The sequence below is a fragment of the Trichomonas vaginalis genome, chromosome IV, assembly GCF_026262505.1.
Source record: "Trichomonas vaginalis G3 chromosome IV, whole genome shotgun sequence".
Classification (NCBI taxonomy): Eukaryota; Parabasalia; order Trichomonadida; family Trichomonadidae; genus Trichomonas; species Trichomonas vaginalis.
The window spans coordinates 17,046,048-17,059,968 of record NC_067206.1 but is presented as its reverse complement, the minus strand read 5'-3'; the positions used below and the strand labels follow the sequence as shown (position 1 = coordinate 17,059,968).

The window sequence follows — 13,921 nt, the reverse complement described above, 5'->3', positions numbered from 1 at the left end:
GGATAACTAGCCTTTGCTAAATTTGTATAATTTGACCTTATTCTAGTTGGATCTGAGAATATTTTGCTGAAATAATAAATTATATCGCCGATTTATGAAAATTTCTCTGATGGGACCGACTCGCTGAAACGTATTAGTGTTAATGGTAACTTGTCTGAATTTTCAAATTTTTTTCGAAATCCAAAAAATCACAAACAAAAGCATCAAAATTAGATTTGCATTTAAGGTTTTCATTTTTTTTTGGAAAATAAAAATATTTTTCCCCAATAAAGTTTATTTTTACTTTTGAGAGGAATAGAAACGTTATTTTGGAATTTTGAAACGACAGAAATGTTCCATTTTTAATGTAGATTCTAAAATGGGGTCAAATTTTTGATTGAACCGTTATCCATTGAAAAACCTCGATTTTAAAATGTTATTCCAAAATATTCATCTAATGATATAGTATATATTTATTAATTATTACTTTTTATTCAATTTTCACTTTTGGCGGGATTTCATTTTTTTGTTGTTGTATGGGCCATATTGTTCACCCAAAACGGAAAACAAAGGCAATGCATAACATTTTACTCCACGAACGTCGTCGACTCTCAGCGCGACAGATGCTTGGTGCTTGCATAATGACCGGAATGCCATATACAAAAGGTGCTCGCTTTCTTTCTCTTTGTGGAACTAAGCCCCCTGTGAAGAGTGGTGTCATGAGACAACAGAGATTTTGTGACGATAAGATTAGAAGACTTAAAAGTATTTCCCTAATGCTGTCGAGAAAGTCCTTCAGTGGTTACTTATCCATTGATGCAAGATGGACGCACAGGCGAAACTCGCCAAGTTGTACAGTAACTGCGCTCGATGCTGTCACAAAAAGAGTTCTTGCATGCGTGAACATCAACCATATTGGTGGAAACAGACAGCATGCTCAGTATTCCGGAGCTTCCAACAATATGGAAAGTGCTGGAACTCGAATCATCTTGAAGCAATTAAAGAAATACAATATCTTGAAAGATGTTAAAGAGATTATTAAAGACCGAGATAACAAAAGTGTCTCTGTCTTTAAAGAATTTGGCGTCTCTCATCTTGAAAGATTCGATCCAGGTCATGTATCAAAAAATATCTCAAAAGATTTTACAAAGTTCTCAGCTTCTCATAAGACAGTTGAAGTTTTCAACGACAAGACTCAGAAGATTGAAAAAATAGAGAGACCTTTCTGGGGTCTGAATGCAAGCCTAAGTATGTGGCTTTGGTCATGTTTTGCCGAAGAAAATATTGACAAACGTACGAAAATGTGGGAGAATTGTGTCTACCATTACGTAGGCAATCATTCTTTTTGCGAACCGCACAATTACAAATGCTTTGAATGGCAAAAAGGTGTCAATTCGATCCAACTTCAATTCATGCTCTATGACTGGGTTCACAAATGGACACCCATAGTTTCCAAAGTTTCTTCCATTGGATCTACCTGCATGAATGAAGCGTTTAACTCCAAAATTGCATGCTATTTGGACAAATCAAGAGCCTGGAAGAACATTAACATTAGAGTTAACGTTGCAATCTTAGAATGGAATGATCCAGAGCATTTTCTCGGAGATATACAAAAAGCATTACATCTTCCCCCACTTCCAGAAGATTGTGTCAAATCATTTGAAGAGAATTGTTACTCCAAAATGATATTGAAACAAAAAACTGTTACAAAAGGTTCTAAAAAACAGAACAAATACAAAAAATCCATTCAGAGTGTACCAGGAGGAGATTATCAAGTTTTCAAGTCCGAATGGGAATCAGAAGACGAAGACATTGATGACTTTGATTAACGAAAATTACATTTTATTTATTGTTTTTGTTTTTAATTAAATTATTATTATGCTCATTTTCTTATTTTGATTTTTTCTCATTATGATATAAATAATTTATTAATGCATTTATCCAATAATTATGCTATGATATTTTTATGCCTTATTTCATTTCTCTTATATTTGATAATCTGGTAAAATATAGTTCAGACTATAATCATTTTAGATTATTGATATATTTATATAGGTTAGAATAAAATTAGTTTCATTTTCTACTTTTATTTTGAATTAATAATTTATAATATCAAATATTATGGCGTAACCTCTCCTTTAAAATATAGATATATATAGGCCTATAGAGTTTATTGGCACTCTCAAAACTCTAGAATTTTGAGTTTACTATACCCTTAAAATCGTAGACATTTTTATACTTATTAATCAACCATTCAAAATCATATTCCTCTGAAAAGTTATTTTATTAAAAATTTAGAATTTTAATAAATATAGAGTTTGAATTTCATACAATACCTATATATTTTCAATAATGGGATTTGAAAACCATTCTCAAAAGTTCTCAGAAAACCTTTTTTCATTAATTTTAAGAAATCTGAGTATTAAATTAAGTGATAAATTCGTTTGACACTACTTTAATTTTTAAATTCAAAAAATTATATGTGCTTCTTAAAATGACTCAAAAAAAATTTATTATAAAATAATATATAATATTAAAAATCCCACAACATTTTTTTTACTTTACATAATCATACTTCCTCGACGATTAATTTCCACTCAATTTCTATCGTTGACCGAACTTAGCATGCAACAGTAAAGATTCTTTTTAATAAAAAATAAAATTTTGAAGAAGAACACAAAATCTTCTGAAAAATAATATCACATAAACTCATATTATTTTCTAATATATAACTATTTTATATAAAAATCAAATTCAATGATCTTAAAAGCGAAGGATAAACCTCAAAATTTACGAATATAATGAGTGGGAATATAATGCTTATCTATCATAAAACCATATGAAATATCAATTTTTGCTTTACGCCTAATTTTTGACGACAATTAGCAAAAAATGTTAAATGTTAACACTCAGTCGAGTGCGGGACAAATTTGCCAGGTGTCACTTTTTCAATAACCTTAAATTATGCTTTTCTATTTTTTTAAAAAATAACCTTAAATTATATTTGAAGAAATTATGTCTATGATATATGTTTTATGCTAGAATCTTGGAGTTTTCATGCACTACACAAGAGCTCCAAGGTTCCAAGAGTGAATGCTCAATAGCAATTATAGAGATGTACCTTTTCAAAATGACTTTTACTGATTAAATTTAATCAATAGAAGACATTTTGAAAAGGTACCTCTACAATTAGATATACAAGAGATTCAAAGCTTCATTTCAGATAGATTTGAAACTTTGAAACTCTTGGTAGATTTTGAGTGAATGCTGACAATCATCTTTGAGAAGGTTTTCTTTAAGAAAACCTTCTCAAAGAGGTTTCTCAGGAGCCCCGAGGCTCCCTTTCGTAATGATTGGGAGCCTTGGGGCTCCTGAGACGAAGAATGGCTTCGCCGAATCTTTGATCAGCAGAGGCCAAATGAAAAGGCCTCTGCTGATGGATTCTCAGGAGCCCTGAGGCTCCCTTTCGTAATGATTGGGAGCCTTGGGGCTCCTGAGACGAAGAATGGCTTCGCCGAATCTTTGATCAGCAGAGGCCAAATGAAAAGGCCTCTGCTGATGGATTCTCAGGAGCCCTGAGGCTCCCTTTCGTAATGATTGGGAGCCTTGGGGCTCCTGAGACGAAGAATGGCTTCGCCGAATCTTTGATCAGCAGAGGCCAAATGAAAAGGCCTCTGCTGATGGATTCTCAGGAGCCCTGAGGCTCCCTTTCGTAATGATTGGGAGCCTTGGGGCTCCTGCAGCAGAGTATCGCTCCGCTCCATTAATTTTTTTTTAAAAAAGTGCCGTGTGGCAAATTTGTCCTGTTCCCACACTCAGTCCATTTGAATATGAAAAATAAAATTGACTTTGATTAAATGTTTTTATTTATCATGCAATTCTTCTTGCGACCAAAGATTTGAATAAAAGTTCAAAAAATAAGATAGCTTAAGAGTGGGGGACAAACTCGCCCATTGTCACTTTTTCATTAACCTTAAACTTGTAATTTTCATTATTTTTAATTAACCTTATTTCTTTCCCAATTCCTGATTTATTTTATTCACTTACTATTAAAAGTCACATTTTAATAAAATATAATAATTTATTTATAGCATTTTTTACTATACTGTAATAAAAAATTAATTATAATAAATTAAATGTTTATTAAATCAAATGTTTTCTTTGCAATAATATTTTTAATGTTGAGTAAACAATGTTGGGATCAAGTGTATCATTTTTCAGACCTTTCTGAACAGCTTCAAGCATACTGATGCATTCGACTTTTTTAAATTGTGTCATTTCTTCGAAATCTCTTGTGACTTTTTTGATAACTTTAACACTTCTCTCTGAATCCAGACCTTTAATTTGCAACTTAATCAGGAATGAAGGAACAACACTGGAATATAACTCGATGACAAGTTCATCGAGTCGAAGATTTCGCCTTTCTGGGAAGTACTGGTGCTTCAAAACCTTGAAATGTGATTCCGAGATGTTGTTTGTTCCATCTCCTTCATTTCTATAGCGAAGCATCCACCTGTCAAGATGATGGCGCCACTGTCGGTCAAAATATTCACGGGCAGCAGGTTCCTCATTTAAAATTTCTTCTAAATTGTTGTAAACTTCATCAGGATCAATTTCTTCCTCTTCAGAACCAAAGACCAATAACTTCATTAAGTTATAGAAAGTTTCGAAGTTGGAACGATCTTGAAACTTTTCAGCCTTTCTCATGACAGCGCGCAACACATGAACGCCACACCAAATGATCTGGCATAAGGGATGGCTGTTTCAACAGCATTTGTGATTTGAGGTGCGCAGTCCATTGAAAAATAAGATGGTTCGCGATTGATGGAGCCAAAATATGCTGTGAGACAAACTTGTATATTTTCACTTGTGTCAGGCCAAACGAAAAAATACAAAAACGGAAAAACAATTGATTCCGCGAATTTGCCAGTGACGGCATAAAATGGTATGCGAGAGCGCAAGAGCTTATAAGTGGAATCAATGTGATAAGTTTGTATTTGATGTGAAAAAGCATTTGCTTCGAATGGGGCGTAATAGAAAATCATACGATCTGGGTCGTGAATAAACTCGATGAGATCATCCGGAGAATGACTCTTAACCATGTCGACAAAAATTGCAAGAGATGTAACATCATCCGCTGAGAAACGGGTATTGATTGCATGAAGGCGTTTAGAAAACTTTTTTAAAGCATCTGTAGATTGTTGAAACATTTCCGGAATGATCCCACTATCAAATGGGATATTAAGATCTTTGAAACACCTTAATTGTGCGTAAACACGGTCTTGATTTGATTCAAAATATCTTGTTAAATAAGATCTATAAAAATATGATGTAATTTGTTGTGATTTGTTTGGAAAAGGGGCAGAATGATTGTGGGTGTTAATACATTTTCGTATGTGGTACTTGTCATCGGGAAGTGTATCAACAAGGAAGCGACATGGACAATTCGGCCACTTACAATTAAATTGGATTTGATTTCTTTCTTTCCTAGTTTTATATGAATAACTACAACCTGCTTGTATTTCTTGTTGCACTCCATACTTAAGCAACTCGATATATGTGAGTTCGTGATCTTGGATCTGCATTAAAATGAAATGATTTGAAAGAATAAAGAATTTTGAATATATTGGTCTTATTTTGATAAGCTTGGTCGTGTTTTGAATAGCTTGGCCATCTAATTCAATTATGATCTTTGAAAATTAGGTGAAATAAAACTAAACATAAATGTAAAACTAGGGATATGAAATTTTGGTTGTACACCACTTGTATGTGCCGGATACTATTGTGTCAAATTTTTTCTGAAATTAACTTTAAAAGTACTAAGTAAGATCATGAGATATAGCAATATATGTTTAAACCAACTTATATTTTGGTTGTACACCACTTGTATGTGCCGGATACCATTGTGTCAAATTTTTTCTGAAATTAACTTTAAAAGTACTAAGTAAGATCATGAGATATAGCAATATATGTTTAAACCAACTTATATTTTGGTTGTACACCACTTGTATGTGCCGGATACCATTGTGTCAATTTTTTTCTGAAATTAACTTTAAAAGTACTAAGTAAGATCATGAGATATAGCAATATATGTTTAAACCAACTTATATTTTGGTTGTACACCACTTGTATGTGCCGGATACCATTGTGTCAAATTTTTTCTGAAATTAACTTTAAAAGTACTAAGTAAGATTATTTATTTTTGCATAATATAATGCCAATATGGTTTCTTTTAATTTTATTTCATTTATAAGCAAATCAGATTTACCCAAAAACTCCACTCCATAAGCGTTCATTTGCGAAATTAAAAAGTGACAATGGGCTAGTCTGTCCCTTTCTCGATAGCTTAAAAAATAATATACGGTAGTGTTTACTAATAGATGAATAGTATATAAATTCTATTAAAATGGATTTGATCCAAAAAAATATAAAACCAAAAATAATTGTTATAATTTAAATGAAGAAGTAATTTAAAACGATTTTATTTATGATCAAATTTTATATATTTTTTTGGATCAAATCCATTTTAATAGAATTTATATACTATTCATCTATTAGTAAACACTACCGTATATTATTTTTTAAGCTATCTTATTTTTTGAACTTTTATTCAAATCTTTGGTCGCAAGAAGAATTGCATGATAAATAAAAACATTTAATCAAAGTCAATTTTATTTTTCATATTCAAATGGACTGAGTGTTAACATTTAACATTTTTTGCTAATTGTCGTCAAAAATTAGGCGTAAAGCAAAAATTGATATTTCATATGGTTTTATGATAGATAAGCATTATATTCCCACTCATTATATTCGTAAATTTTGAGGTTTATCCTTCGCTTTTAAGATCATTGAATTTTTTTATATAAAATAGTTATATATTAGAAAATAATATGAGTTTATGTGATATTATTTTTCAGAAGATTTCATTCTATATGCCTATGAAAAGTACTCTCAAAACTAACTTTTCCTAATTATAATTAAATCTAGAATATTGTATTATGCTTAGTATTATTTCATTTTTCTCATTCAATTTAGAATTTACAAATGTCAAAAAATTGAGAGCTGTCACTTTTGATGAATTTCTGTTTATTACAAAATAATTCTAATTTTTGTACAAATTATCATCAATCGGCAAAAAGTAAAAAAAGTAAAAAAAATCATCAACCGTGAACCAGAAATATATAAAATTTTATTTGATTTTTCAACATCAAGATAACTTCGGCATAAACAAATGTCAAAAATAAAGCGTTACAAATGTAAACTTTTTAAAGTGCCTGGTGTCAAAATTCGCAACAAAAATTTGAAATGAAGCAAAAAGGTGACAATGTTTGCGCAGCGCAAGTTCTTTCCAATCTCAGCAAACGATCCATTATTTGGTTTTTCGTTGGGAGGCGATGCCGCTTTCGACTGGGAAGATCTTGCGAATAACTCAGCCCAGGCCTTATTGAACATGTGCCGTAAAAATGATCTTCAAATCGATCCACCATATTTAAAGCGTACAATGATTCTTCAGCTTCGTGAATTCATGGAATCTAGAGGTAAGAGAGCTACATTACAGCTTGCTCCAAGCAGAGAACACGTTGCTAACCTTAGAATTGATTACTTATCAACAAGTACAAAGTCACAAAAGAGACAAGCATACACTCCATCCAGATCATCAACAAGCTCGGTCACTTCGGAAGAATATTCTTCAACAACATCATCTGTACCTCTCAACCAGCCATATCTCGAAGAAGATTGTCTTAAAGAGAAAGCTAACCTTGTTGACACAGTTCGTCTTGCATTCAAGGCTCCTACGAAATTCATGAACGAAATCTTATCAATTTCACCAGAGAAGCAAAGAAATGTCTTCAGATATTTATTTGCAGCGCTTCATATTATTCTATTTGTATCATATCTAACTTCGAATAACTTCAAATTGCAAAAACCACCTAGAACACTTAATTACCCATAACATGTTGCAAACCAATCAAATTATTTTCCCTATAGTATATTAAATATTAAATAACGTTTATATTACAAAATGATATTTTTTATTTCATGATAGTTATATAAAAATTTTATAAAAGTGTCTGATTGTGGGAGACATGCAGTCTCAGTGTGCATATATTCAATACTGTATTAAATTTCTGATGATATTTCGCATGTTTTGATTTTATAAATTGAGCAAATAATCTATTGCCGATATATATTTATATGACACAAGCATTTGATTAGAATACTAATGAACAAAGGGAAATGTATTGGTTATCATTAGTATTTTACGATTTTGACAATCAAATATTCTAATAGATTCTATACATGTAATATTTCTTCAATTGTTCTTTATCAAAATTGGCTTATTACGAATTTTGAAAACAAATATAAGTATATGTCGATCATTTTCTTAATAAGATGATTCACATATTCAAACAAATTACATTTATATAAAATTAATAGATTTAAAACTAAAAAGCAAAAAATTCAAACAATTTATTCTAATATTTAATATATAAATCTATAATATTCTCACCAGTGCCTTATATACTCATTATAATTTAGTATGAAATATGTTACATTAGTCACTGGATAAGCAGGTTCGTAATATCCTCGCACACCTTCAAGGTTTGTCCATGAACCGTGATATACTGCATCAACAACTCTTTGCGTATATGTGACCATATCGGTATAGTTGGTCATCTGTGGTTTCTTATTTCTAAATTGCATATTTGGATGAATAACGCCAATCATGAAAATATGAAGATGGCTACATAGCTGCATATTTGGCCCATCAGCTACATTTGAAAATAATAACACCATTCCTGTCGTTTCGTGCATAAAAATAGAATTATAAATACCAGACCCTTGTATTGTAACTAATATCTTTAATGACATCCAGTACTTAATAATTTCGGCCAAAGGAACATCATAAAACTTGTCATCTCTAATCCATTTGGATCCTTTTTCAATTATTGTGTTTTCGTTGAGAATTTTAACAAGATAGTTTGCATCACTGATGCACCTTAGTGATTTTTTCGGTCGGTTTGCAACTACGTATCTTTCTGGCATAATATATTTATAATCTTCTTTTTTGAAGACAATTTCTCGTATTTTTTGGAAGCCGCCACTTGCATAACCATGGGCAAGCTCTAATGTATGAACAATCCATAATTTTCTTACAAAAAATTGCTCATTATCTTTAATAGAAACAAATGTAATATTCAAATCAAGATATCGAGCAATATCATAGGTAATTTTTTGAAAAAGATGTGGGCTGACAACAACTATCCCCTTTTCCATTAAATCTTTGGGTACAAACATCATTGCACATAGAAAATCATGAATATTATGGCCATACATAGTCCAATGCTGGACATAATGTACTAACTCGTCAAAATATCTTGTAGTTCTCTTGACTGGATACCAAAAATTTGCTTCGGCGAAGGAAAATAATCTGATTATTTTGCCGTTTTGAACAATCATTTCTCGCTGGTAAAATACTTCTGGCATTAATGTCACATGTACAATTGATTGTGTCGTAAAGTTTTTAGGCACTTGATTGATATTTTCGAATGGTTTTAAAGTCATTTTCGAAAAATTCAAGCTTTCATCTGGCTCGTGAGTAACTATTGAGTAAAATTTTAGATATGGAAGATTATACCACCACTCATAACCCGTTGTTAATGGTTGAGTTGGATAAAAAACTGCAATAGAGTTATCTAAGTTTGGTTGATCATGAAGGGCTTTTAAATATAATAGAATGGCAGCATATACTTGTATAAATTCAATGTATAAAAGACAATATTCACATATTTTTTTACAATCCATTGATTGAATTTCAATTGACTTTTCAATTCCCTCAATTTCATAATTATAGTCAACCAAGATGTGCAATATCAAACTCTTTAATTCTGGAAATTCAAAATTGAGAGGTTATTCAATTTTTTATAAGATTTTGGGCGTCTCTATCTTTCTATCTGAAGAGCTTAAAAGGAAATCGTATATAGCAATATTTACATATATGGACTTGTGCGTATAAAAAATATACTTTCATTGAATGATGGCAGGATTCCTTGAAAATTGGATTTTAGAACACACAAAATTTGTGCATGCGGAAATTTAAGCATCAATAGATGTAATAGTATCCCATACCCAAAGTTATTATTTTAGTGAAACCAATTTTTTTCAAAATTATGGATTGCAGGTTCCCCAGTTCAGATTTGTTTGATATTCCGGGTGTAACTTCAGTAAGACATTCCAAAATATATGGATGATATTATTAATCGAATCCAAATCTCTTCTTCTGCAGAACCTATATTCAAACCCTTAGTTAAATGAGAATTTCTGAAGTGATAAATACTTTCACCGATTGCATTTTTCATCTGGTGAAGGATACCCTGATTTTACTCCTTCAAAGTTCCTCAAGGGTGGCGAAAAAAATTAAGGTTAAGAGTTTCATTGATGCAAAGTTTGTCTCAAATTCTCGGATCTGGAGGCAAATTTTCGTATTTTATTCTGATGCTATGTTTTGTTATTTCATCACCTATCCTATTCTTTGTTACCTACTATCACCTTTTCTATTTATTAGGTGAAGGAGATGGGTTGTCGGCATATGGAGAAATCAGACAAAAAATCGAATCGAATTCATCGTTTGTATTCTATGTTCCAATGAATTCTTCAACTAAACACAATCCTGACTATCGTATGAGATTCTGGGAAAAACAATTGAAAGATTTTACTGCAAAATATGAAAGGAATTATTTAGGTCCTTTCAAGTCTCCTGTTAATGGATTGGAAATCATTAATTTTACAGAAGGTTTTGAATTAGATGACTTTGATCATTGTGTGAAATTCTGCAACTCAGTCAAGCACTTCAAAAATAACTATATAGATTATGATTGGTTTATATTTGCCGACTCTAATACATACATTAATATTTCAAATCTTAATTCGCAATTAAAAGAGATTCAAAAGGATCATGATCCATTAAAAGAAGTACTTATAGGATATGGATCTTCACTTGATAATAAAAATCAGAATCCCAATCCTTCTACAGGGATAATTTTATCAAATTATGCTTTATCAGCTTTAAATCCAGATGCTATTGCAGTCAAACAATGCGAAACGAATATGCTGATGGATGTTCTTAAGAATGCTATTCAAGTCAAATCATTTCTTGGCCAGAACTATTTTGTCGTTCTACCGCAAGATAAAATCCATAAAATAGCAATATTGCGTGTTAAAGATCTTATGACATGCTCATATGATTCAATTCATTTTGGAGAACCAATATTTTATAATATCGGTAAGAATGATCAAATTTCAGTTGTTAGATTATTTGAAAGTCCAGATCCAAAACTTGGAATTGCACAAATACAAAATTCTTATTCATTCTGTTATTTTAATTAACTATATTTTTTATTCTTTGTTTGTAAATGTCTATATTAGCTTTAATTTCATGATAAATTTTTTATGTATAAGCAACAAGCATAGAATTACTATCTAATAATTATTTTATAGAATTTTTTTTTCCTTTTTAGTTTGGGTAATTAACATTCGGTCTATGGACAAGGCAATTTAAATATCCTTCACTAAATTTGTTAGAAATCTTTGAAAGGTAGTTATATTTTATAGATTTCTAACAACAATTTATGATTTAATTAGTATTATATAGAAGAACCACAATCATTCCAAATTTCAAGGAAATTTGCTGTACTTTGCGGACAAATAAAGGAAATTTTGATTTCCGTTTTATCTCCTAAAAGAGGTGATTATTTCATTGAATATAGTCTTTGTACTGGAGCATAATAATTCCTTATATGATGAGCTGGATAATTGGGGAAAATTGATTTATATTGAGTTAATTTTGGTAAAATAGGATGCTCATCAATATCGTGCTTCTGAGGAATCATTGATACAGACTCTGCAACAACTTTATGTCCAACAACAGATAACGGTACAGGTTTCCTTGGTGATACCGGAACTGTTTTTCTTGTTAATTTCTTCGCCATGATAAGTTTAGTAGGTGTAATATCAATTGGTTTAAAATCTTTAATTTTCGTGGTAATCGCAATATAGTCTGCTTCAATAGAATCAAAGGAGTTATTCATTGAAATTTTTTGACACTTTGATGTAAGATTTTGGAGAAAATTTTGATTAATCATTACCAATTAATTGTTTTACAAAAAATATGTCAGGGTCATTTGGCCGAGTGGTCTAAGGCGCCAGTTTAAGGCACTGGTCCGCGAGGGCCTGGGTTCGAACCCCAGAGTGACCATTTTTTAAAGTTTTTTTTTGCTTTTTGCTAAGATAAATAACTCATTGTTTCTCAGGGATCTTATATCTATAAAGTGATATTTTCATATTTTATATTAGAAATAATGTCAATAATGTTTACTTTATGAGAGCAAATAACTTTACCATGAGCAAGTTCAAATAAAGGTTGTAAAACTAAGATTCCCAATTCCGATTTGCTTCTAATTTTATGGATATGGTCATTAGATGATTCTGAAACAAATGGCTGATATTTTTTTCGAATCTGTCTGCTGAGTTTTGAGATCTTGAAAAACGCATTCAATTTTAAGTTAGATTTTCGAAAAATTTCAAAAAAATGTTGATTTTAAAAATAAATAGCGGTGTAGAAGAATTTATGCGAATTTGAAATAGAGGATATGTTTTAGTTTTGTCAATAGAGTATATTTATATTAGTAAAACCCCTATGAAATTCGAAATTAGCTAAATTAAGTCCGGGTGGAGAAGGATCATATACCAAAAGTTTTAAAAAAGTTTACGTGTCAGATTTAGCTTAGTGGAATAAACTGGTAGACTGAAGGAATGTAGTTCGAATATCATGGTACTAAGTTTTTTCTTTTTCACTTAGAATCATTGGATTTTTAGTTCTAGGTAGATATTGTATATATCTTTTCATAAAACTAGTTGCTTAATACACAATGTGCAAGCTTTTGGCAAAATCAAAACTGAGATAAAAGTTTTGGATAAGCATTATAATATTTATCATTCATCTTTTATCGGAGATAAGAGACATTTATTGCTGAGAAATTATTACTTATTAAGTAACTATATAAATTCCAGAAAGATTTATGAGATTCATATAAATATTGAATAACATTTGCTTATCGATGATATTTATTACTGGTTCATGATTATAAAGAATGCATGCATTTGATGTTATTAATAAATCTCTATAAAACTAAATTCTATTTCCAATAATTAGAATATAATTTTGCTTAATTTGCTAGGATAACATTCATTCTAAGTAAAAATGAACTTAATATTTAAGATATTAACAGGCATTGCATATTGAGCTATCAAAACATGAAAAAAATATTGGCAAGTGTTAAAATGCTTATCTTGTTCATATTTGTTATATGAAATGGACAAATTTATCATGATATTACTAAATACCTTTGCAAAAATCGAATTAACTGAAATAATTAAAAATAATTTAAATGAAATATAGAATTTTGCATTGCTGGTGAGAAAGTATCATACTACAACATTATGTATTATAGCACTCATTAGAAGCAGAGTCTTCTCCAGCGTTAATAGACAAGAATTCTCTCATTTCTCTTGAAAAATAAAACATATTCAAATTTAATTGAAAAAAAGAAAAAAACAAAGATGTAATTATTCGAACTACGTACTTTTTATTATATTTCTCATGCAATATCCATTAAGCTATCTGGAGACAGAGCTTTTCAAAATATTTTAGGTATATGATGATTTCCACACAATTTTGGGCAAATTAATTGTTGAGTTTAAGCTATTCTTTGCATCAGATTGCTCCTATTATTATACAATATCACTTTTTAGGTAAAATCTAATGCTTCGAATATTTAATTATTTATTATTTTTCGATACTTATGTTAGCATTATAAATATAGCTCATTAGCCACTCAAATTTTAAAATAAAAATACATATGACATTAAACTGTTTGACTTA

General features: G+C 30.5%; 5 protein-coding genes, 1 non-coding gene and 1 pseudogene across 7 annotated transcripts, besides 10 other annotated features; 4 read left to right on the top strand and 3 right to left on the bottom strand.

The window, feature by feature from the left end:
• Positions 1-2,194: part of a mobile genetic element that runs on past the window's edge.
• Positions 516-1,808, top strand: TVAGG3_0110400 (uncharacterized protein; the record flags this gene model as incomplete). Its single annotated transcript, XM_051223134.1, has 1 exon — positions 516-1,808. One exon carries the CDS (start codon positions 516-518, stop codon positions 1,806-1,808), a length of 1,293 nt encoding a protein of 430 aa, XP_051108120.1.
• Positions 2,173-2,194: a terminal%2Cinverted (terminal inverted repeat of Kolobok-1_TV transposon ID:TVAGG3_0110390).
• A 700-nt stretch (positions 2,195-2,894) lies between these two features.
• Positions 2,895-2,923: a terminal%2Cinverted (terminal inverted repeat of MuDR-4N1_TV transposon ID:TVAGG3_0110380).
• Positions 2,895-3,790: a mobile genetic element.
• Positions 3,757-3,790: a terminal%2Cinverted (terminal inverted repeat of MuDR-4N1_TV transposon ID:TVAGG3_0110380).
• Positions 3,791-3,910: 120 nt separating this feature from the next.
• Positions 3,911-3,948: a terminal%2Cinverted (terminal inverted repeat of MuDR-5_TvMULE4 transposon ID:TVAGG3_0110350).
• Positions 3,911-6,319: a mobile genetic element.
• On the bottom strand, positions 4,123-5,189 carry TVAGG3_0110370 (annotated as a pseudogene). Its single transcript has one exon. A coding segment is annotated over exon 1 (1,067 nt).
• TVAGG3_0110360 (MULE transposase domain-containing protein) lies at positions 5,328-5,564 on the bottom strand (the record flags this gene model as incomplete). The annotated part of the gene is made up of 1 exon (XM_051223133.1): positions 5,328-5,564. A coding segment is annotated over one exon (237 nt), but the record flags the coding sequence as incomplete, so codon positions are not given.
• Positions 6,282-6,319: a terminal%2Cinverted (terminal inverted repeat of MuDR-5_TvMULE4 transposon ID:TVAGG3_0110350).
• A 715-nt stretch (positions 6,320-7,034) lies between these two features.
• Positions 7,035-7,071: a mobile genetic element.
• Positions 7,035-7,071: a terminal%2Cinverted (terminal inverted repeat of Banshee-A3 transposon ID:TVAGG3_0110340).
• Positions 7,072-7,303: 232 nt separating this feature from the next.
• On the top strand, positions 7,304-7,999 carry TVAGG3_0110330 (uncharacterized protein; the record flags this gene model as incomplete). Its single annotated transcript, XM_001288295.2, has 1 exon — positions 7,304-7,933. The coding sequence occupies one exon, from the start codon at positions 7,304-7,306 to the stop codon at positions 7,931-7,933; it is 630 nt and encodes a 209-aa protein (XP_001288296.1).
• Positions 8,000-8,487: 488 nt separating this feature from the next.
• Positions 8,488-9,786, bottom strand: TVAGG3_0110320 (glycosyltransferase family; the record flags this gene model as incomplete). Its single annotated transcript, XM_001301165.1, has 1 exon — positions 8,488-9,786. One exon carries the CDS (start codon positions 9,784-9,786, stop codon positions 8,488-8,490), a length of 1,299 nt encoding a protein of 432 aa, XP_001301166.1.
• A 633-nt stretch (positions 9,787-10,419) lies between these two features.
• TVAGG3_0110310 (uncharacterized protein) lies at positions 10,420-11,367 on the top strand (the record flags this gene model as incomplete). Its single annotated transcript, XM_001301166.1, has 1 exon — positions 10,420-11,367. The coding sequence occupies one exon, from the start codon at positions 10,420-10,422 to the stop codon at positions 11,365-11,367; it is 948 nt and encodes a 315-aa protein (XP_001301167.1).
• A 788-nt stretch (positions 11,368-12,155) lies between these two features.
• TVAGG3_0110300 lies at positions 12,156-12,235 on the top strand. The gene has a single exon. It is a non-coding gene; the product is annotated as a tRNA-Leu (tRNA).
• The last annotated feature ends 1,686 nt before the right edge of the window (positions 12,236-13,921 follow it).